This window comes from Choloepus didactylus, chromosome 4 (genome assembly GCF_015220235.1).
Source record: "Choloepus didactylus isolate mChoDid1 chromosome 4, mChoDid1.pri, whole genome shotgun sequence".
Classification (NCBI taxonomy): Eukaryota; Metazoa; Chordata; class Mammalia; order Pilosa; family Megalonychidae; genus Choloepus; species Choloepus didactylus.
The window spans coordinates 101546597-101568724 of NC_051310.1; the positions used below are offsets into that span (position 1 = coordinate 101546597).

At 37.7% G+C, this 22128-nt stretch overlaps 1 protein-coding gene across 4 annotated transcripts in view; it reads right to left on the reverse strand.

The window, feature by feature from the left end:
• Nucleotides 1–22128, reverse strand: part of SCAPER (S-phase cyclin A associated protein in the ER) — a 600702-nt gene that overhangs the window by 442735 nt on the left and 135839 nt on the right. For all 4 annotated transcript variants that reach the window (XM_037833320.1, XM_037833321.1, XM_037833318.1 and 1 more), the window contains exon 6: nt 19018–19118. In XM_037833320.1, coding sequence (XP_037689248.1) covers nt 19018–19118 — 101 coding nt within the window. The remainder of the gene's footprint in view (nt 1–19017; nt 19119–22128) is intronic.

Consider the following 22128-nt stretch of genomic DNA (forward strand, 5'->3'; position numbering starts at 1 on the left):
TAGTCCTCCAGAACAACTAGCATGAAGCCAGAAACAACTAGTAAATAGTCTGGAATAACTATTGGGGGACATCAGTGACCAGACACACATCACACACCAGTCTGGATTGGGCGGAACAGCTGAGATCGCAGCATAAGAACTGTAAGTAAAGTTCCCCAACTGCGGAGCTAGAGACCCTCCCCGACTGGCATGGCAGGCTGAGTTGGAAAAAGAAGCAGTATACTCCTAGCAGTCTACTAGGAGGAAGGGAAGGCAGCTCAACAAAGCTCCAACTGCAGTTTTAATTAACGAATCTGAACTACTGAATACAAGTTAGAAGCACAGATAAACCTAGAGCAAGCAGGAAAGGAAACCAGAGGTTTCTCCCGGCAGAGAGGAGGCAGGGCTGACAGAAAAAATATATATATAAATAAATAAAAACAGAGGCTTAACATTTAGCTGTGTCCCAAGAGAACAGGCACAAAGAACTGGGCACCACAACTCTGGTTCTTGATTGGTAACTGGGAGGCTAGGGACTGGCTCTGAAAGGGGGATTTCTTTCTTTTTTTCCTTTTTTTTCTCTCATTCTAAGTAACTCATTAGAGAAGTTCTCAGGCACTTTCAATTGTCAGCACTGACCCAGGCAAAGGTGGCATTAAAATAGTTAGAGAGACAAAGGAAGAAGTCAAGTGTAGGAGATATATTCCTAAAGGGCTTTTCTTTCCTAAGAAAAGGAGGAGGCAGGACCCAGCTCAAGTGGCTGCCCTCCCTCAGAGAACTCAGACTCCAGGGCCTGGGCGGTGGGGGGAGAAAACAGCTTAAGCTTGGCTTCTGGCACACTCAGTCCCTGGCATGGACAAGGTCTACTGAGAATTAAAGGCAACGCACGTCTTTATGCAGGTGGGGAGCTGTGGGCTGACAGGCACCACCTGCTGGGCAGGATAGGAAAAGCATAGCAGCTAGAGGCCTCACAGGAAAGTCTGACAACTCGCTAGGTCTCATCCTCAGGGAAATTTGATACTGATGACACCCTCTTCCTGAGACCTGGGCCCGTGTGGTCTGGGAAAATCTGACTGGTGTAATCAAGGAAACCACATGCCTGGACAACAAAAAATTATGAATCATGCTAGAAAAACCAAAGATATGGCCCAGTCAAAGGAACAAACTTACATTTCAAGTGAGATACAGGAATTGAAACAACTAATGAAAGATCCTCAAACAAATATGCTAAATCAAATCAACGAGTTGAGGGAAGTTATGGTAAAAAGATGAAGGACATAAAGAAGACATTGGGTGAACATAAGGAAGAACTTGGAAGTTTGAAAAAACAATTGGCAGAACTTAAGGGAATGAAAGGCACAAAAGAAGAGATGAAAAACACAATGGAGACATATAACAGCAGATTTGAAGAGGCAGAAGAAAGGATTCAGGAACTAGAAGACAGGACATCTGATATCCCACACAAAAAAGGATAGAGAAAAGAATGGAAAAATATGAGCAGGGTCTCAGGAAACTAAATGACAACATGACGCTCACGAATATACATGCCATGGGTGTCACAGAAGGAGAAGGGAAGAGGGGCAGAAACAATACTGGAGGAAATAATCAAATGAAAATTTGTCACCTCTTATAAAAGACAAAAAATTGCAGATCCAAGAAGCACAGCATACCCCAAACAGAGTAGATCTGAATAGAGCTACTCCAAGACACTTAAATAATCAGATTATCAAATGTCAAAGACAAAGACAGAATTCTGAAAGCAGCAAGAGAAAAGTGATTCATCACATACAAAGGAAGTGTGATAAGACTGTGCAGATTTCTAAGTAGAAACCATGGAGGCGAGAAGGCATGATATATTTAAGATACTGAAAGAGAAAAACTGCCAACCAAGAATTCTATATCCAACAAAACTGTCCTTCAAAAATGAGGGAGAGTTTAAAATATTTTCAGGCAAACAGACACTGAGAGAGTTTGTGAACAAGAGACCTGCTCTACAAGAAATACTAAAGGTAACACTACAGGCAGATAAGAAAAGACCTCGGAGAGAGAGGTTTAGAGAAGAGAGTAGAAATGAAGACTATCACTCAGAGTAAAAGAGAGAGACAGGGAAAATTAAAATTTAATTAAAATTAAATTAAATTAAAAACTAAAATAAATATAAATAATTACAAAACTTAAAAATAAAGTAACAAAAAATAAGATATAACATATAAATTCCAAAAGTCAAAATGTTAGACAGTAGACATTATGTTGAGTGAAATTAGCCAGAAACAAATGTACGGATACTCTATGGACCCACTAATAAGGACTACCATTGATGAGCAAAATTTGGGAGTTAAAGTTGAGAACACACATTATCAGGGGATAGAAAGAGGTTAGAAATTGGGCCTTTGATGCTGAAGGAGTACATAAGGGTCAACAAGACTGACTGTATAGATCCAGAAATGGAGAGCATAATACTGTGTGATGGTAGCACAATATTGTAAGTACTCTGAACAAAGATGAATGTGAGTATGGTTGAAAGAAGGCGGCTACGGGCATGTATGACACCAGAAGGAAAGACAGAAGATAAAGACTGGGATTGTATAACTTAGTGAAACCTAGAGTGGTCAATGATGGTGATTAAATGTACAAATGTAAGAATGTTTTTAAAAGAGAAGAGAACAAACGAATGTCAACATTGCAAGGTGTTGAAAATTGGATGGTACAGGGGAAAAAATACAATCAATGCAAACTAGAGTCTATAGTTAATGGCAACACTGAAAAAAGCTTCCACTAATTGTAACAAACGCAGAATACCAAAACTAAATGTCCATAAGAGGGGGTTATAATGGATATGGGATTCTTGGTGGTGGTACTGTTGTCTGACCTTTTCATTGCATTTTACTTTATTTTTTTCTTCTATCTTTCATATTTTTATTCTTCCTTTTTTTTCTCCTTTTCCTCTTTTTTTGCAGAAGAAATGGAAATGTCTTCATAAAGATTATGGTGGTAAATCTATAACTATGTACTATACCAGATATCACTGATTGTTTACTTGGAATGGATTCTATTGTGTATGAATAAAACTGTTTAAAAAGTAAAACAGAGGGATACAAGTGCTGGAGAAAATGTGGAGAGAGATATGTACCTATTCAGTGTTGGTAGGGAAGGAGAATGGTGCTGGCTGGTGTACAATGTGCATCTCTTCTCCAAAGTCCCCCGGACAGATGTTTCTTATAGTTGCTAGCTATTTGCTCTCTGCTCTGGAGGACGAACTAAAAAAACAACAACAAAAAAAAAACACGCCTCCCTTTATCCAACATATGGACAGATGAGTAGAAAAAAAGGGGGATGAAAAGTAATGAATATAATAGAAGGGGAAAAGGAGTATGAGATGTTTTGGGTGTTCTTTTGTAGTTTTATTTTTATTTTTATCCTTATTTTCTTATTTTCATTTTTATCTCTTGGAGTAATAAAAATGTTCAAAAAATTGATTTGGTGATGAATGTACAACTATATGATGATACTGTGAACAACTGACTGTACACTTTGGATAACTGTATGGTATGTGAATATATCACAATAAACTTGCATTTTAAAAAAAAGAGTAATTATTTCCTAGGGTTGTTATGGTGATTGAGAATGCACATAAGCTACTAAGAATACCATCCAGCACATGAAGCGTACAATAAATGAACACTATTATTAATTATATTACTTATAACAAATGCAAAATTCTCAAAAAAAAGTTTTCACCATTGTAAACCTCTAGCCACATCTTCTCAATCTACTTTGCCAGCTCACACTCTTCTACTCAAGAGAAGATAGCCACTTGGATATCTCAAAATCAACTAAAAACTCATGATCCCTCTTTTACCTCTAGCCCAGAATTCTTTTCCCTCTGTTGTCTTTGATAAATGAAAGCCCAGAAGATAACTTTTATACACACACACACATATATTTTTTTTTATTGAGGTTGTTCACATACCATACAACTATCCAAAGATCCAGAGTACAATCAATTGCCCATGGTACCATCATACAGCTGTGCATCCATCAACACAATTCTTTTTTCAATTTTTAGAACATTTTCATTACTCCAGAAAAGAAATAAAGACCAAAAAAAGGGAAACTCAGATCCTCGCATAGCCCTAACCACACCTCCCTCCATTATTGATTCATAGTTTTGGTATAGTACATTTGTCACTGTTGTAGAATGTTAAAATACTATTAACTGTAATATATAGTTTGCAATAGGTATATATTTTTTCCCTATATGTCTCTGTATTATTAACTTCTAATTATAGTGTCATACATTTGTTCTAGTTCATAAGAAAGATTTCTAATATTTGTATAGTTAATCACAGACATTGTCCATCACAAGATTCATTGTTTTATACATTCCCATCTTTTAACCTCCAACTTTCCTTCTGGTGACATGCATGACTCTGAGCTTACCCTTTCCACCACCTTCACACAACTTTCAGCACTGTTAGTTATTCTCACAACATGCTACCATCACCCCTGTCCATTTCTAAACATTTAAGTTCACCCTAGTTGAACATTCTGCTCATAATAAGTAATGGCCCCCCATTCTTAACCTCATTCTGTATTCTGGTAACTTATATTTCATGTATATGAGTTTACATATTTTAATTAGTTCATATCAGTGAGACCATGCAATTGCCTTTATGTGTCTGTTTTATTTCACTCAAAATACTGCCCTCAAGGTTTCTTCATCAACCCATTTCTTTTAAGATGGTTTAGTTCAAATACCATATATTCCAACCCAAGTAAACAATCATTGGTTCCCTGTATAGTCACATATTTATGTATTCAGCACCATTTCCAGTATCTATATAAGGACATCTCCATTTCTTCCACAAAGACAGAGGAAGAGTCAAAGAAGGCAGAGAGGCAAAAGAAAAAGAAAAGAGAAAGAGGAAAAAAAAAAAAAAAACTGGATAGCTAGAAAGCAACAAAAGGAAAGATAGCATTAACCTAAAGTAGAATGAAGAGTTAGACAACATCACCAATGCCAGGAGTCCCATACCCTTCCCCAATTCCCCAACCCCCTACATGCATTTAGTTTTGGTAAATTGCCTTTGTTATATTAAAGGAAGAGTAACACAATGTTTCTGTTAATTATAGTCTCTAGTTTGCATTGATTGTATTTTCCACTCAATCCCAACCTATTTTTAACACTTTGCAATGTTGACATTCATTTGTTCTACCTCATGTAAAAACATATTTGTACCTTTTATTACAATCGGTGAGCACCCTAGGTTTCCCTGAGGTACACAGTCCCAGTCTTTACTGTTCGTCTTTTGTTCTGGTGTCCCACATGGTCCCAGCCTTTCTCTTTCAACCATACTCGCAGTCATCTTTGTTCAGTGTACTTACATTGCTGTGCTACTATCTCTCAAAATTGTTTTCCAAACCTCTCACTCCTGTCCTTTCCTTTCTGTCTGCACTGCTTCCTTTAGTGTTTCCTGTAGAGCAGGTATCTTGTTCACAAACTCTGTTGTTGTCTGTTTGTCAGAGAATATTTTAAGCTCTCCCTCATATTTGAAGGATAGTTTTGCCAGATACAGGATTCTTGATTGGTGATTTTTCTCTTTCAGTATCTTGAATATATCACCGCACTTCCTTCTTGCCTCCATGGTTTCTATTGAGAAATCTGCACATAGTCTTATCAAGCTTCCCTTGTATGTGATGGATCGCTTTTCTCTTGCTGCTTTCAGGACTCTATCTTTATCTTTGACATTTGATAATCTGAATATTAAGTGTCTTGGTGTAGGCCTATTCAGATCTATTCTGTTTGGGGTACGCTGTGCTTCTTGGATCCGTAATTTTATGTCTTTCATAAGAGATTGGAAATTTTCATTTATTATTTCCTCTATTATTGCTTCTGCCCCCTTTCCCTTCTCTTCTCCTTTTGGGACCACACCGATACGTACATTCTTGCTCTTTGTTTTGTCCTTAAGTTCCTGGAGACATTGCTCATATTTTTCCATTCTTTTCTCTATCTGTTCTTTTGTGTGTAGGCTTTCAGGCGCCTCGTTATCCAGCTCCTGAGTGTTTTCTTCTGCCTCTTGAGATCTGCTGTTATATGTTTCTATTGTGTCTTTCATCTCTTGTGTTGTGCCTTTCATTTCCATAGATTCTGTCAGTTGGTTTTTCGAACTTTCAATTTCTACCTTATGTACGCCCAGTGTTTTCATTATATGGTTCATCTCTTTCACCATATCCTCCCTAAACTTTTTGAATTGACTTATTATTAGTTGTTTCAATTCCTGTATCTCAGTTGAAATGTGAGTTTGTTCCTTTGACTGGGCCATACATTTTTCTAAGTGTAGGCTGCAGTTTTCTGTTGTCTAGGCATGGTTTCCTTGGTTACCCCAACAGGTTTTCCCAGACCAGAATGGGCTCAGGTCCCGGAAGGAAGAAATATTCAGTATCTGGTTTCCCTGAGGGTGTGTCTTAGAAAATTGGTACACCCTCTGATGCCTCAGGTCACTGTGCTTTTCTGCCCAGCAGGTGGCACCTGTCGGCCTGTAATTCCAGACTGGTGTAAGGAGGTGTGGTCCATGGCTGTTTTCCCCCAGGCTCTGGGGTCTGGTTCTGAACGGAAGGCAGGTAGTAGAGCTGGGCCCCACCCCTTTCCTCTTAGAGAAGATAGACCCCTAGGGAGAGGTCATTAGCATTTCAATGGTCTCTCTCTGTCTGTGCTCTCTCTACCCTTGTCTGGGTCAGAGCACTAGGAACTGAAAATGGCTGAGGCTTTCTCCACTGAGCCAAAACAGGAACAGAAAGTCCCCTTCAGGGCTAGTCCGCGATGACCCTCCAGCTCTCTAAGGTCAGTAGTCACCCAAAGCCTCTGTCTGCTTGTTGGGGAGTCGTAGCTCATAGTAAGCAGTTTACACTAGCTAATTAAAACCCCAGTTGGAGATCAGGTGAGCTATATTTGCTCGCTAGGAGAGAGCTTCTCTCTAGCACCAAGAGGCTTTGCAGAAAAGTTGCAAAAATTATACCCCCACCAGTATTCCATTGCTCTTTGTTTTTAATGTAGGTATGTTCATTAGCATTATTAGTGAGGCTGGACTTCTTTGCCAGTCATTTGAATTTCTTCTCTTGAGATTTGCAAGTTGGTATCTTTTGCCCATTTTTTCTGATGGGATTTGCATAATTTTCTAGTTGATTTGAAATTTTTATTACTACTACTATAAATATTATTATAGCTACTGTTAACAGCTATGACTCCTTTGGTATAGATGATGCAACCATTACCTTGTCTTTTAATCATTTTTTTTTTTGTAGAAAAGTTTATTTTCTTCCTAGTAAATCAAGCCTATCAATATCTCACTTTGTACATTTTGCCTTTGCCTTACAATGTCCTTACACAATACAAATATGTATTTACCTATATTTTCTTCTCTAAACACTGACAGTTTCAATTATTACATTTAAATCTCCAGTCCAGATGAACTAAATTTTGATGCATAATTTAAGGAATGTAATATGGATATTGCAAACTATAGGAAATTTAAGGTTGCTTTTCATATCTGGGTTCTGCTCCGGAGGCAAAGGGGAGAAATGCTGATGTTGGTTAAGGTCAAAAGAGATGTCTCAGGTATATTACTGAACCAAGGTGGCAGGACAGGGATGGAAATCACTCTGTAAAGCCTGGACTTGGCCTCAGAATCCCTCTCAATAGAGTTATTAAGGCAGCCACCAGCAGGTGATTTAAGTTTCTCAAGCAAGGAAAAAAAAAATCAAGTTACCTTTTTTATGCATTGGCAGCTACATTACAGACCTTTTTGAATATAAGAAACAGAAACCCAATCAAGCTAAATAAAAAAGGAAAAGGAAAAGATAAAAAAAAGATTTACTATAAGGATATATAAAGTACATAAGGTCAAGGACATCAAAGGATTTAAAAAAACAAAACAAAAGAAACTAGAATCACCGCTCAGCAGGATTAGACCTGGTACAGACAGACTTTAAATAAACATTATTAATCTTTCAAAGACCACATGGTTTCTCTCATCTCTCCTTTCTCTGCACATCTATTCATTTCTTTCAACATTCTTAGCTCTGCTTATCTTTACAAGGCAATATAACCATCAGTCCCAAATCAGCAGGATGATCTCTAACTTGGTTAAACCTGGTGAAGAAATGCACCCCCCAAATTCAATCATGGATTAAGAGTAAAATAACTTAGCACAAAGTCACCTAGCTCTGGCTAATAACTACAGTCAAATGTTCACTGTCATGTTTCCCTCGGTTTGGTTTCCTATGGATCCACCTTCTTTCATTTGTCTCTTGGGATTCCTTCACCCTCTTGGTTTCAAGAGCCAAAAGATGCCTTCTCTTATCACATGATTCCACTCACTGAGATAGAGTCAAGGTAAATACAGGGAAAGAGGCAGCCTAGGCCTATTTTCTCTGGGCAAAAGGCATCCTTACGGCTCCATATGTGCCAAGGCCCAGTACATAAGGGCTCAAATTTCACTTATAAATCTAAATTAAATAATAAACTATGCCTTTGCTTTTGCACATATCCAAAATAATACTAACACCGGGTGAATAATGTCTCTGGAATATCTCTTAACTCTCTTTCTCTATTGCCCCTACCCTAGTCTGAGTAGTCATCAACTCTAAACTAGACTGCTACATTTCCAATCTGTAGCCAGAATGATTTTTTTTAAATATAAATGTGATATACCCCTTCCTTACTTAAAATCCTTTATTTGCTCAAAATAAAGCCGAAAATCTTTATCATGTCTACAGAGCCCTACATAATCTGGTCACAGCCTACCTCTCCAAGCTCATCTTATGCTACTCTTCCCCTTGTTCCCTCCAGTTCTGCTAAACTCTAAACTCCCTGACTGCACTATGCTCTCTTCCATCTCCAAAACTCTGCGCATATCATTATCTCTACCTGGAATTACTCATTTCCTCTCTCTGTCCACCTAACTCCTATTTGCCACTTCTGTGTCAACTTAAATATCGACTCCTCAGGGAAGACTGCCTTGTCTCAACAAACTGGTTAAGTCTCCTTATCTTATGCTCCCAAGGTATACTATTTGTTCTCGGTAACATGTGGCACAATTATAATTATTTACTAAATTTATAAATATTTAATATCACTCTTTCCTACAAGAAATGCACTCTGCACTGCATGAGGGCAAGAGCTATTTTCTTCATTCTACAGCATAGCATACACCACTCAGAAATTGCATGCTGATTCCAAATGAAGTTTTCAAAAGGAACTTTAAAATGTCATCACTCTCCTAATTGAAAACTGTTGTCTTCTGGGAAGATGGCAGACTATGAGAGACAGAGAAAAATTCTCCTCTGTGAAAAAACACTAGATAAAGGACAGAAAGCATTCCAGAACAGCAGTTCCAGGGTTCCACAGGCTGGGCAGGGACTTCTACACCCATAGTGAGTGTGTACTTGGAGAAGCTGAGAGACTGTGTTTAAAACCATTGAGTGTTTGGCCCAGAATGCCATCAGGGAACGGGTGGCTGGAGCCGGTGGACGAGCAAAGGGGGAAGTAGCTGAAGGAGAGCAGCCTTTCACTTCCCAGATACCATCCTAAGCACTTGGATCGGGTGATAACCTTTCACAGACCTGTGACCAAGAGCCCTGTATCAGGGACTGGCAGTTGGAGCAGGCAGATGAGCGCAGAAGGGGGTGGCTTTCCAGGCCCGATGCAGCCATCTTTGCAGTTGGTTGTGGAAATGACCGCTCACAGCACCATGGCTGATAGCTTCCTCAAGGGAATTCAGGATTCAGTGGGCTTCTGATGGCATCCACTCTTCCTAAATGGAAGCCAGCGGTGTGCACAGCCTAGAGGCAGGGGCGCCACAAGGAAGTGCCAGGAGGCCTTCCCATTCCCAGGGACTCATGGACACATAGCAGACAGGCACTGAGGGGCATTAGAGCTGAAAAGTGAGACACACAGCTCTGCAGCCCCAGAGTACTCCACCCGCAGCCCCAGGAACAGCTGGGACCACTGTGTCCTGGAGCAGACTCCCTGCCAAACAGAAAATTGGTGCACTGATTGGATTTCCACACAGTCTGGACACCCACTCACTGCACAGATGAAGCTGGGCGAGAACTACCTTGAAGTAAGAGGTGGCTCAAGAGCACCATCTGCTGATAGGTCAGGGAAAGCAAACACCACCAAGCTGTAGCTCAGCCAAATTACAGAAAAATATTCAGGTAATCATGCATATCCTAAAAGAACCCAATCAAGATAAGCAAATGCCAAGAGGCCAAAAACAACAGAAAATTATAAAACATAGGAAGAAACCAGAAGATATGGATAAACCAAATGTCCAAATTAAAAAGCCAGAGGAGACACAGAACTTGGAGCAATTAATCAAAGAAGTACGCAAAAACATCAATATCATGGCTCAGGATATAAAGGACATGAAGAAGACCCTAGAAGAGTATAAAGAATTTGCAAGAGTAAATTTAAAAAATAGTGGATCTTATGGAAACAAAAGATACTGTTGATCAAATTAGAAAGATTCTTGAGACATAACACCAGATTTGAAGAGGTACAGGAACAAATTAGCAAATTCAAGGATAGGGTGACAGAAAGTGAAAGCAGAAGAGAAAAGAATGTTGAAAAAAGTTGAAAAATTTGAAATGGATCTCAGATAAATGATGGAAACATGAAGTGCACAAATATAAGAATGACTGGTGTTCCAGAAGGTGAAGAGAAGAGTAAAGGGCTGGGGAGAGTAAACAAAGACACTGTTGGGGAAAACTTCCCAACCCTTCTAAATGACATAAAAATGCAAATCAAATATGCTCAACAAACTCCAAATAGAATAAATTCAAATAAACCCACTCTGAGACATATTCTGATCAGATTGTCAAATGCTGAAGAGAAGGAGAAAGTTCTGAAAGCAGCAAGGAAGAAACGATTTGCCACTTACAAAGGAAACAACAAGACTAAGTACTGACTACTCAGCCAGCACCATGGAAGTGAGAGGGCAGTGGTAAGACATACTAAAATTCTGAAAGAGAAAAACTGACAGCCACACATTCTTTACCCAGCAGAGCTCTCTTTCAAAATTGAGGGAGAGCTTAAAATATTCACATACAAACAAATGCTGAGAGAATTTGTTAACAAGAAACCTGCTCTACAAGAACTACTAGAGGGAGCTCTAAGGATCAAGAAAAAAAGACAGTAGAGAGAGGCCTGGAGAAGGGCACAGAACTGAAAAGTATTAGTAAGGGTAACTTAAGGGAAATAGAGAGAGGGGAAAAAGAGGTCTGACAAATAAAAACCAAAGGATAAGATGGCTGATTCAAGAACTGCCTTCACAATAATAACATTGAATGTGAATGGATTAAACTCCCCAATTAAAAAGATACAGATTTGCAGAACGGATTTAAAAATATGAACTGTGAATATGCTGTTTACAATAGACTCATCTTAGACTCAGCAACACAAAGAGACTGAAAGTGAAAAGATGGGAAAAAAATGTTCCATGCAAGCTACAGCCAAAAAGAAAGCAGGGGAACCAATACTAGTATCAGATAAAATACTTTAAATGCAAGGATGTCATAAGTCACAAAGAAGGACACTATTATGGTAATAAAAGGGACAATTCACCTCGAAGAAATAACCATCATAACTGTTTATGTACCCAATCAAGGCACTCCAAAGTACATGAGCCAAACACTGGAAAAACTGAAAGAAGCGATGTTTCCACAGTAATCGTGGGAGACTTCAATACACCACTCCCTCATATAGAGAGAGCAACCAGACAAAGGAGCAATAAGGAAATTGAGAACCCAAACCTAAATGAATTAGACTTAACAGACATATACAGAGCATTACATCCCAAATTACCAGGATATAGATTCTTCTCTAGTGCTTAAGGTTTCTCCAGAATAGATCATATGCTGGGGCATAAAACAAGCCTCAATAAATTTAAAAAGACTGAAATCATTCAAAGCACATTCTATGACCACAGTGGAATGCAATTAGAAGTCAATAACCATCAAAGATCTAGAACATTCACAAATATCAGAGGTTAAACAACACACCCAAACAATCAGCCGGTCAAAGAAGAAACTGAAACAAATTGCTACTTATCTAGAGACAAATGAAAAGGAGAACACAACATACCAAAACTTATGGGACACAGTGAAGGCGGTACTGAGGAGGAAATTTATAGCTCTGAACACATACATTAAAAAGGAAGAAAGAGCTAAAATCAAAGAACTAAGTGAACAACTGAAGAAGCTAGAAAATGAACAGCAAACTAAACCTAAAGCAAGTAGAGGAAAAGAAATAACAAGGACTAAAGCAGAAATAAATGATATGGAGCACACAACAAAACAAAAGAGAATAAGTAAAACTAAAAGTTGATTATTTGAGAAGATCAACAAGATTGCCAAACCCTTACCTAGACAGACAAAGTCAAAAAGAGAGAAGACCCAAATAAACCAAATAATAAATGAGAGGGGAGGACATTACTACAGATCTTGAAGAAATTAAAAAAGTCATTAAGAGGCTATGAACAACAATATGCCAAAAAACTAGACAATTTAGAGGAAATGGATAATTTCCTAGAAACACATGAACAACCTAAACTGACCAGAAAAGAAACAGAAGACCTCAACAAACCAATCACAAGTAAAGAGAGAATCCAATCAGTCATCAAAAAACACCATAAAAATAAAAGCCCAGTGCCAGATGACTTCACAGGGGAATTCTATCAAACTTTCCAAAAAGAACTGACACCATTCCTACCCAAACTCTTTCAAAAAATTGGAGAAAATAGAATAGGACCTTTGATGGTTTGTATGTATTATGTCCCCCAAAACACTATGTTCTTTGATGCAATTTTGTGGGGGCAGATGTATTTAATGTTGATTAGACTGGAATGTTTCCATGGAGATGTGACTCAATCAACTATGAGTGAAATGTTTGATTGGATAATTTCTATGAAGGTGTTACCCCACTCATTCAGGGTAGATGTTAACTGGATCACTGGAGTCATATAAAAAAGCTCACAGACAGAAGGACCCAAGAGCAACTGAGAGTAACGTTTTGAAGAGGAGCTGCAGCCATGAGAGACACTTTGAAGAATGCATAGGAGCTGAGAGAGGAGATGAAATGCAACCTAGGAGCAAGCAGACACCAGCCACCGATCTTCCCAGCTAACACAGGTTTTCCGGATACCAATAGCCTTTCTCCAGTAAAGGTACCTGACTGTGGATGCCTTACCTTGGACACTTAATGGCCTTAAGACTTTAACTTTGTAACCAAATAAACCCCCTTTATAAAAGCCAATCCATTTCTGGTGTTTTGCAAAACAGCAGGATTAGCATACTGGAACAGTACCTAACACACTTTATGAAGCCAACACCACTCTAATACCAAAACCAGATAAAGATGCTATAAGAAAGAAAAACTACAGGCCATTCTTCCTAATGAGTATAGATGAACAATTCTCAACAAAATACTTAGAAATACACCATTCCAGTTTGCTAATGCTGCTGCTATGCAAAATACCAGAAACAGATTGGCTTTTAAAAGGGGGTTTATTTGGTTACAAATTTACAGTCTGAAAGCCATGAAAATGTCCAAATTAAGGCATCAACATGAGTATACCTTCACCAGAGGAGGGCCAATGGCATCCAGAAAACCTCTGTTAGCTGGAAGGCATGTGGCTGGCATCTTTTGATTCCAGGTTGTGTTCCAGCTCCTCTCCCAGCTCCTGTGTGTTCTTTAAAATGTTGCTCTTAGAGCATTTTGTTCTCTCTTAGCTTCTCCAGAGCAAAGTGTCAGCAAAAGTCTGCTTTTAATGGCCATCTCCAAAATGTCTCTCTTGGCTGCAGCAGCGAGCTCCTTATATCTGAGCTCTTAAATAGGGCTCCAGTGATTAAATCAAGACCCACACTGAAGGGGTGGGGCCACACCTCCATGGAAATAATCTAACGAAAGTTACCCATAGTTGAGTGGTTCACCTCTCCATGGAAACAACCTAATCCAAAGATTCCAAACTAATCAACACTAATACATCTGCCCCCACAAGACTGCACTAAAGAACATGGCATTTTGGGGGACATAATACATCCAAACCAGCACAGACCCATTAGAAAGATCACACACCATGACCAAGAGGGGTTCATCCTAGGCATGTAACAGTGGTTCAACATAAGAAAATCAATCAATACAATAAATACAACACATTAACAAATGAAAAGGGAAAAATCAAATGATCATCTCAAAAGAGGCTGCAAAAGCATTCAACAAAACCCAGCATCCTTTTTTGATAAAAGCACTTCAAAAGGTAGGAATTGCAGGAAACTGCCTCAATATGATAAAGAGCATATATGAAAAACCCAGAGCCAGCACAGAACTCAATGGAGAGAGACTGAAAGCCTTCCCTCGAAGATCAAGAACGAGACAAGGAAGCCTGCTGTCATCACTATTATTCAATATTGTGCTAGAAGTTCTAGCCAGAACAATCCAGCAAAACAAGGAAATAAAAGGCAAGACAAAGAAATACACTGGAAAGGAAGAAGTAAAACTGCTATTATGTGCAGATGATATGATCTTATATTTGGAAAACCCTGAGAATCGACAACACAGCTACTTGAGCTAATACTTTCAGCAACGTGGTGGGATACAAGATTAATCCACATAAGTCAGAAACGTTTCTATACACTAGAAATGACCGAACGGAAGAGACATTCAAAAAAAAGATTTCATTCACAATAGCAACTAAAAAAATCAAGTACCTAGGAATAAATTTAACCAAGGACATAAAAGACCTCTACACAGAAAATTACATAACTTCACTAAAAGAATAAAAAGGGACCTAAAGAGATGGAAAGATATTCCATGTTCATAGACAGGATGGCTAAACGTTGTTAAGATGTCAATCCTACCGAAACTGATCTAGAGATTCAATGCAATTCCAATCCAAATTCCAACAACCTACTTTGCAGACTTGGAAAAGCCAGTTATCCAATTTATTTGGAGGGGAAAGGGGCCCTGAATTGCTAAAAACATTCTAAAAAAGAAAAACGAAGTGGGAGGACTCATACTTCCTGACTTTGAAGCCACAGTAGTCAAAACAGCGTGGTATTGGCACAAAGATAGACATATTGATCAATGGAATCAAATTGAGAATTCAGAAATATACCCCCAGATCTAAGGCTGACTGATTTTTGGTAAGGCCCCCAAAGCCACTGAACTGGGACAGAACAGACTCTTCAATAAATGGGGCTGGGAGAACTGGATACCCATATCCAAAAGAATGAAAGAAGACCCCTACCTCACACCTCACACAAAAATTAACTCAAAGTGGATCAAAGACCTCAATATAAGAAACAGTACTATAAAACTCCTAGAAGACAATGTAGAGAAACATCTCCAAGGGCTAGCAATAGGAGGTAGCTTCTTAGACCTTTCACCCAAAGCACAAGCAATGAAAGAAAAAAATAGATAAAAGGGAACTCCTCAAAATCAAAAGCTTCCCTGCCTCAAAGGAATTTGTCAAAAAGGTGAAGCAGCAGCCAATGCAATGGGAGAAAATAATTGCATACCATGTATGTGATAAGAGACTGACATCTTATATATATAAAGAAATCCTACAACTCAATGACAATAGTACAAATAGCCCAATTATAAAATGGGCAAAAGATAGGGGAAGACATTTCTCTGACAAGGAAATACAAATGGCTAAAAAACACATGAAAAAATGTTCATCTTCACTAGCTACTAGGGTGATGTACATCAAGACCACAATGAGATATCATCTCATAATAAGAATGGCTGACATTAAACAAACAAGAAACTACAAATACTGGAGAGGATTTGGAGAAATTGGAACTCTTATTCACTGCTGGTGGGACTGTATAATGGTATAGACACTCTGGAAGACAGTTTGGTGGTTCCTCAGAAAACTAAATATCAAGTTACCTTACGGTCCAGCAATTTCACTTCTCCATATATACCCAGAAGATCTGAAAGCAGTGACACAAACAGATATTTGCACACCAATGTTCATAGTGGCATTGTTCACAATTTCCAAGGATGGAAATAATCAAAATAATAATCCGTCAACAGATGAATGGATAAACAAAATGTGGTACCTACACACAATGGAATACTACACAGCAGTAAGCAGGAACAAGGTCATGAAACATATGACAACATGGATGAACCCTGAAAACATAATGTTGAGTGAAATAAGCCAGACACAAAAGGAGAGATATTGAATGTTACCACTAATGTGAATGCCACGAACAATGTAAAATAGGCGTTTGCCAGTTTGAATGTATTATGTCCCCCAAAACACCATGTTCTTTGAAGCAATCTTGTGGGGGCAAACATATTAGTGTTGATTAGGTTGGAATCCTTTGATTGAGTGTCTGGATGGAGATGTGACTCAATCAACTGTGGGCGAGACCTTTGATTGGATAATTTCTATGGAGGTGTTACCCCACCCATTCAGGATGGGTCTTAATTGAGTCACTAGAGTCCTATAAAAGTGTTCACAGATAGAAGGAAGTGCTGCAGCCAAGAGAGACACTTTGAAGAATGCACAGGAGCTAAGAGTAGAGCTGGAACACAACCTGGGATCAGCAGACGTCAGCCACATGCCTTCCCAGCTAACAGAGGTTTGCCAGATGCCATTGTCCTTTGGTGAAGGTATACTTGTGTTGATGCCTTCATTTGGACATTTTCATGGCCTTCAGACTGTAACTTTCTAACCAAATAAACCCCTTTTATAAAAGCCAATCCATTTCTGGTAGTTTGCCTAATGGCAGCATTAGCAAACTGGAACAAGGTGTCTCATAATGCAGACTATAGGGGACCTAGAGATAGACAGAAGCTAGTGAAGAGGGAATGATAATCTAACATGTACAGATATGAGAATGAGGGTGACCTTAATGGTATGGGAATGGTCAGATGTGACTATGGTTCATTAATGGGATTATAAGTATCAGTGACTCATTGAAGGCGAGCATGTTCGTACACAGTTGTTTAAAGGCATGTAACCTACAGAGTAGCACCACAAACCTAAATAAGTGTTAGTATGATATACTTAGAAGGTATGACACTTGCAGAGGGTAAACAACAGAGTGGTATGTGGAAAAACTACCCATTAAAGACTATGTTTAATAGAAATATCTTACGAACATTACACTAATACTAGAGTTGAATAATTAGCAGCTCATAAGAGCTCTGGGATATATTATGCTATGATAATTGTTTAAAGTTGAGAGTAATGAGGATTGTACAGCTAAGTAAAGATAATGCAAGAAACTGACCATTTAGCTTGGGATATAATATATATTAAGTGAAATTAGGAACCCACTATTGAATAAATCAAGCCCTTGACTTGAGGCTTGCTCTTGTGAAACTTAGAGTTATAAATGGGGGACTGTGCCCTCCTATGATGCCTAAGAGGCACCTCCAGGGAACCTTTTTGTTGCTCAGATGTGGCCTTTCTCTCTCTCAGCCCAACTTGGCAAATAAATTCATTAACCTCCCCCCCACCCCAATGAAGGACATGACTCCCAGGGGAATGACTCTCCCTGGTGATGTGGGACATGATGCCCAGGAATGAGCTGGGCCCTGGAAGCGAGGGATTGAAAATGCCTACTTGACCAAAAGGGGGAAGAAATAGAAAGGTAACAAGCTGAGTTCACAGCGGCTGAGAGATCCCAAATATTGGAGTCAAGAGGCTATCCTGAAGGTTTCTCTTACGCAAACTCCAGCTAGACATCCCAAATGGCCACAGTATGCCATATGCTTATCAAAAGTAGTCCCCAAAAATCTAGGACCCTACCTGAGATTCTATAAAATATTCACTCGCTAAGTTTTATCTCTCAGAAACTTAAATCCACCAGGGTGTTCCTATGCCAGACAAGTCCTAAAACCCAGAGGCAATAGCCTCTTTAAGAACAACAATCAAAATGAAGCCCCCTTCCCCACACTGTCGACAACCCCTTTCAATATGAACAAGTTAGGGTGCTCATTGTCTAGACAACCTAAAGATGGAGAAAGAGATTAAGTGAGAGGAAACAGTAGCAACAAACAAGATAAGATTTAACAAAGGTCTACGAATACTGAAACTTTATATAAATATAAATATATATATACACACACACACACACATACATATTTACTTTTGGATACTGGGGTGTTGGGATAGCTGGAAGTGAATGACATGGTAGCACTGTAACCTATAACATCTTCTGAAATTTGCTCTATAGCTATTCATTGAATTGTGCTTTGAAAGTCTTCAACTTTCTGTATATACCCTATATGATGCATAATAAGGAAAGAAATGAAACTGTGGAACTATACCCATAACATTTTTGAAATTACCTATATAACTGCTAGTTGTGCTATACATCAAAAGTTAACACCTTTCTGTATGCGTGTTATATTTTACAATAATGGAAACAGCTGAAGTTGTGGACTGTGACCCATGATAGTCTTTAAAATTTGCTTTCTAACTACTTGTTAAATCGTACTTTGAAAGCTATCACTGCTGTGTATACATGTTAAAGTTTACAATAAAAAGATGCATTAAAAAATTTGTCAATTTTCCTCACTGTCTACTACATCAATAAGAAGCATTATACCTTTCCCTATATTACATATCACTTTACACATGCCTTGCACTTCCATAAGTTTGTTTAATGTTAATCCCTTCATCCATAATGCCAACCTCTTGTAAAATCTGTCCCATCATTTAAACTCTAATTCTACATCCTCCATGAACCCTTTTCTGATCTCTTCCCCAATGGGTATACGAACCTGCCCATCTCTGAACATCTATAATAGTTTTTTACACTTGTAAGTTCTACTCTGTCGCACCTCAAATGGATAAAGTGTCTTGCACTGGTAGGTAGCTAATAAATATATGGCATAATCTGAATGAGAAATAAAGCACCTAACTTTTACATTTTTAAAAGTTTCAAGTCAATTTGAGGTCAATAATTGCAACTGAAAGTAGCAGACTGCTATAAAAAAAAAGACCAGTTTATTACCTGCTTTGAGCATCCGTCTTCTCTAGTTTTTCCTGAAGTTGAATCCAGTCAATCAATGCTTTGAAATCTCTCACATAGTTATCCAGCATCATTAGCACCTCCTAATTTAAAACAAACAAAAAGCAATAAATTCCATCTGAGACTAAAAAGCTCCAAGAAAAAACCATCAGAGTGAATGACTTGGGAATTAATAATTTTTACATTATACTCCTCAGTGAGAAAGCTGCATAACTTAGTGATCTGGATTTGTTCGTTTGCTTGTTTTTAAATTCTCACTGCTTAGTAAGATAGTAAGAAATTACTAGAGTTGAGAATCTAAAGACCAAGAGATGATATTGCTATTCCTTCTCAAGACTTCCCCAAATGGCCATTCTTTGAACCTCTTTTATTTTGAAGTTGAATATACAGAAAAGTGCACAAAATATAAATGTGATGAATTATCACAAAGCAAGGACCTATGTAACCACCACAACAATTACAACAATGTTAACCTGGAAAAGCTCCCCTGGTGCCCACACCTGGTCACTACCCTATTCACCCTCCAAGATCACTACTACCCTGATTCCTAATTGTTTAATTTTGCCCATTTTTGAACTTTATATAAACGAACTCATACAGAATGTATTATTTTATGGCTCCTTTTACTAGGTTCATCCATATTGAAGAGTAAACCTACAATTCATTTATTGTCATTGCTGAATCATATTCCATTGCCTGGATATATCAATAGTTATGTATCCAATCTACTGCTGATGGGCATTTGGGTGATTTTCAATTTGGGATATTTTATATTATGCTGTTATAAATAAATATTCATATACCTGTCTTCTGCACATATGCATGCATTTCTTCTGAGTAGAAACCCGAGTGGAATTGCTGAGTCATAGGATAAGCATATCATTCCACTTTAGTACATAATGCCAAACTGTTTTCCAAAGTGGTTGCCACTCCCACCAGTATTGTACATGAGTACTCCTTGATCCACACCCTCACCTGCACTTGTCATTGTCCATTTTGGGGGTTTGTTTTTAACAGTGAGCCATACTGGTATGTGCATGTGTAATGATATTTCATTATGGTTTTAATTTGTATTTCTCTGATGACTAACAATTTTTAGCACCACTTCATAATGTTATTAGCCATTTGATATCTTTTTGTGACGTTCCTGTTCAAGACTCTCACCCATTTTTCTAGAGAGTCAACTGTCCTTTGCTTATTAATGTTTAACAGGAGTTCATTTTATCTTTTGGATATCAGCCTTTGTTGATTATATGTGATGTACATGTTTTCTATTCTCTACATAACTTTTCACTTTCTTAATGCAAGAGATTTCAAAGCTTTGAACTTTTGATGAACAGAAGTTCCTAATTTTAACGTCATCTAATTTATGACTCTTTTACCTTAAGGTTGGTTGGTGCTATTTGTGTCTTTTCTCAAAAACAAAACAAAACAAAACAAAAAATACTTTCCCTACTCCAAGGTCAGGAAGATATTCTTCAGTGTCATCTTCTGGAGCTTTATCATTATACCTTTTTCATTTAGAACTACAATCTATATGGCATTGATTTTAGGTATGGTATAAAATAGATGTCAAGTTTTTTCCTTGTGTGGATATCCAAACACAACTGAAGAGTTTAATCTTTCCCCACTATTCTGCAGTATCATCTTTGTCATAAATCAAATATTCATAAGCGTGGCTCTGTTTCTAGCCTCTCTCCTCTGTTATTGGTCAGTTTATCTATTCTTGTCCCAAAACACTATCTTACATTGTTACAGATGTTAGAATAAGTCTTAAAATCCACTGTACTAAATTAAATGCTCCCACAGTATCTTTAAGGTTGTCTAGGCTAATCTAGACTTTAAGGTTGTCTAGGCTAATCTTGGCCTTTTGCATTTCCATATGAATTTTAGAATCAGATTGGCAATTTCCCCAGAAAAAAGTTGAATTTTAATTTCAATTGCATTAACTCTATAGATCAACTGGAAGAACACTAACATCTTTATAATATTAAATTTTTTAGTCCATTACGAGATAAACACCTCCATATAGTCACCTTGTTCAAGATCTTATGTTTTATATCTTTCTGTGCAGAGGTCTAGCATATTGTTTATTAGATTTAACACAAAATAAATGGTAGATGTTTTAAAATTTCATTTTCTTTTTCATTTTATGATAATAGTGATTTTTATTATTTTGAACTTGTATCCAGCAACTTTTAAACTATTTCTAATAATTTCTCTATAGATACTTATGGATTTTCTATACATACTACATGTGTGTCATTTGTAAATGACATTTATTTCTCTCCAATCTTCACACCTTTTATGTCTTATTCTTGTCCTTCCGTGTTGCACAGAACCTTAAGTACAAAGTTGCATAGGAGTAACAACAGCAAGTTTTTTGACAGTTTCACAATTTCAGAAGGAGAGTTCTCAATATTTCAGCATTAAGTATGTTTTCCATAAGGTTTCTGAAAATTTTCTTATACTAGTAAGGAAGTTCCCTTTTATTCCCAATTTGCTCAAGTTGTATCATGAATGTGTATTGAATTTTAGTACATATTTTTTCTGGATCTATTGAGACAGTCATACAATCTTTTATCTTTATTCATCTAATTTGGCAAATAACATTAATTTGTGATTCAAATGTTAAACCAACCTTGCACTGCTGGAACAAACATAATTTGATTGTGATACATTAACCGATTTTTGAATCATCTGATTCAATATATTAACATTTCAATATCTATACTCCTAAGTGGTCTTTAATTTTCCTTTCTCTTAAACATTTTAGTTATCAAGCCTCTGCTGGCTTATAAAATGAGTTGTAAAGGTCCTCTCTTTTTTCTATACTCCAGAACATTTTATGTAATACTGACAATTTTTTTGGTCAATTGTATTTTTTTTAATCGAAATCTAATTCAAATTGCATAAGATTCACCAATTTAAAGTATATATAATATCAGTTTCCTTAGGGCTGCTGTAACAAGGTACTATATAAACTAGGTGGCATAAACCAAAAGAATTTTATTTTCTCACAGTTCTAGAGGCTAGAAGTCTAAAATGAAGGTGTCAGCAGGACTATGCATGCTCTCAAGGTTCTATGGAAGA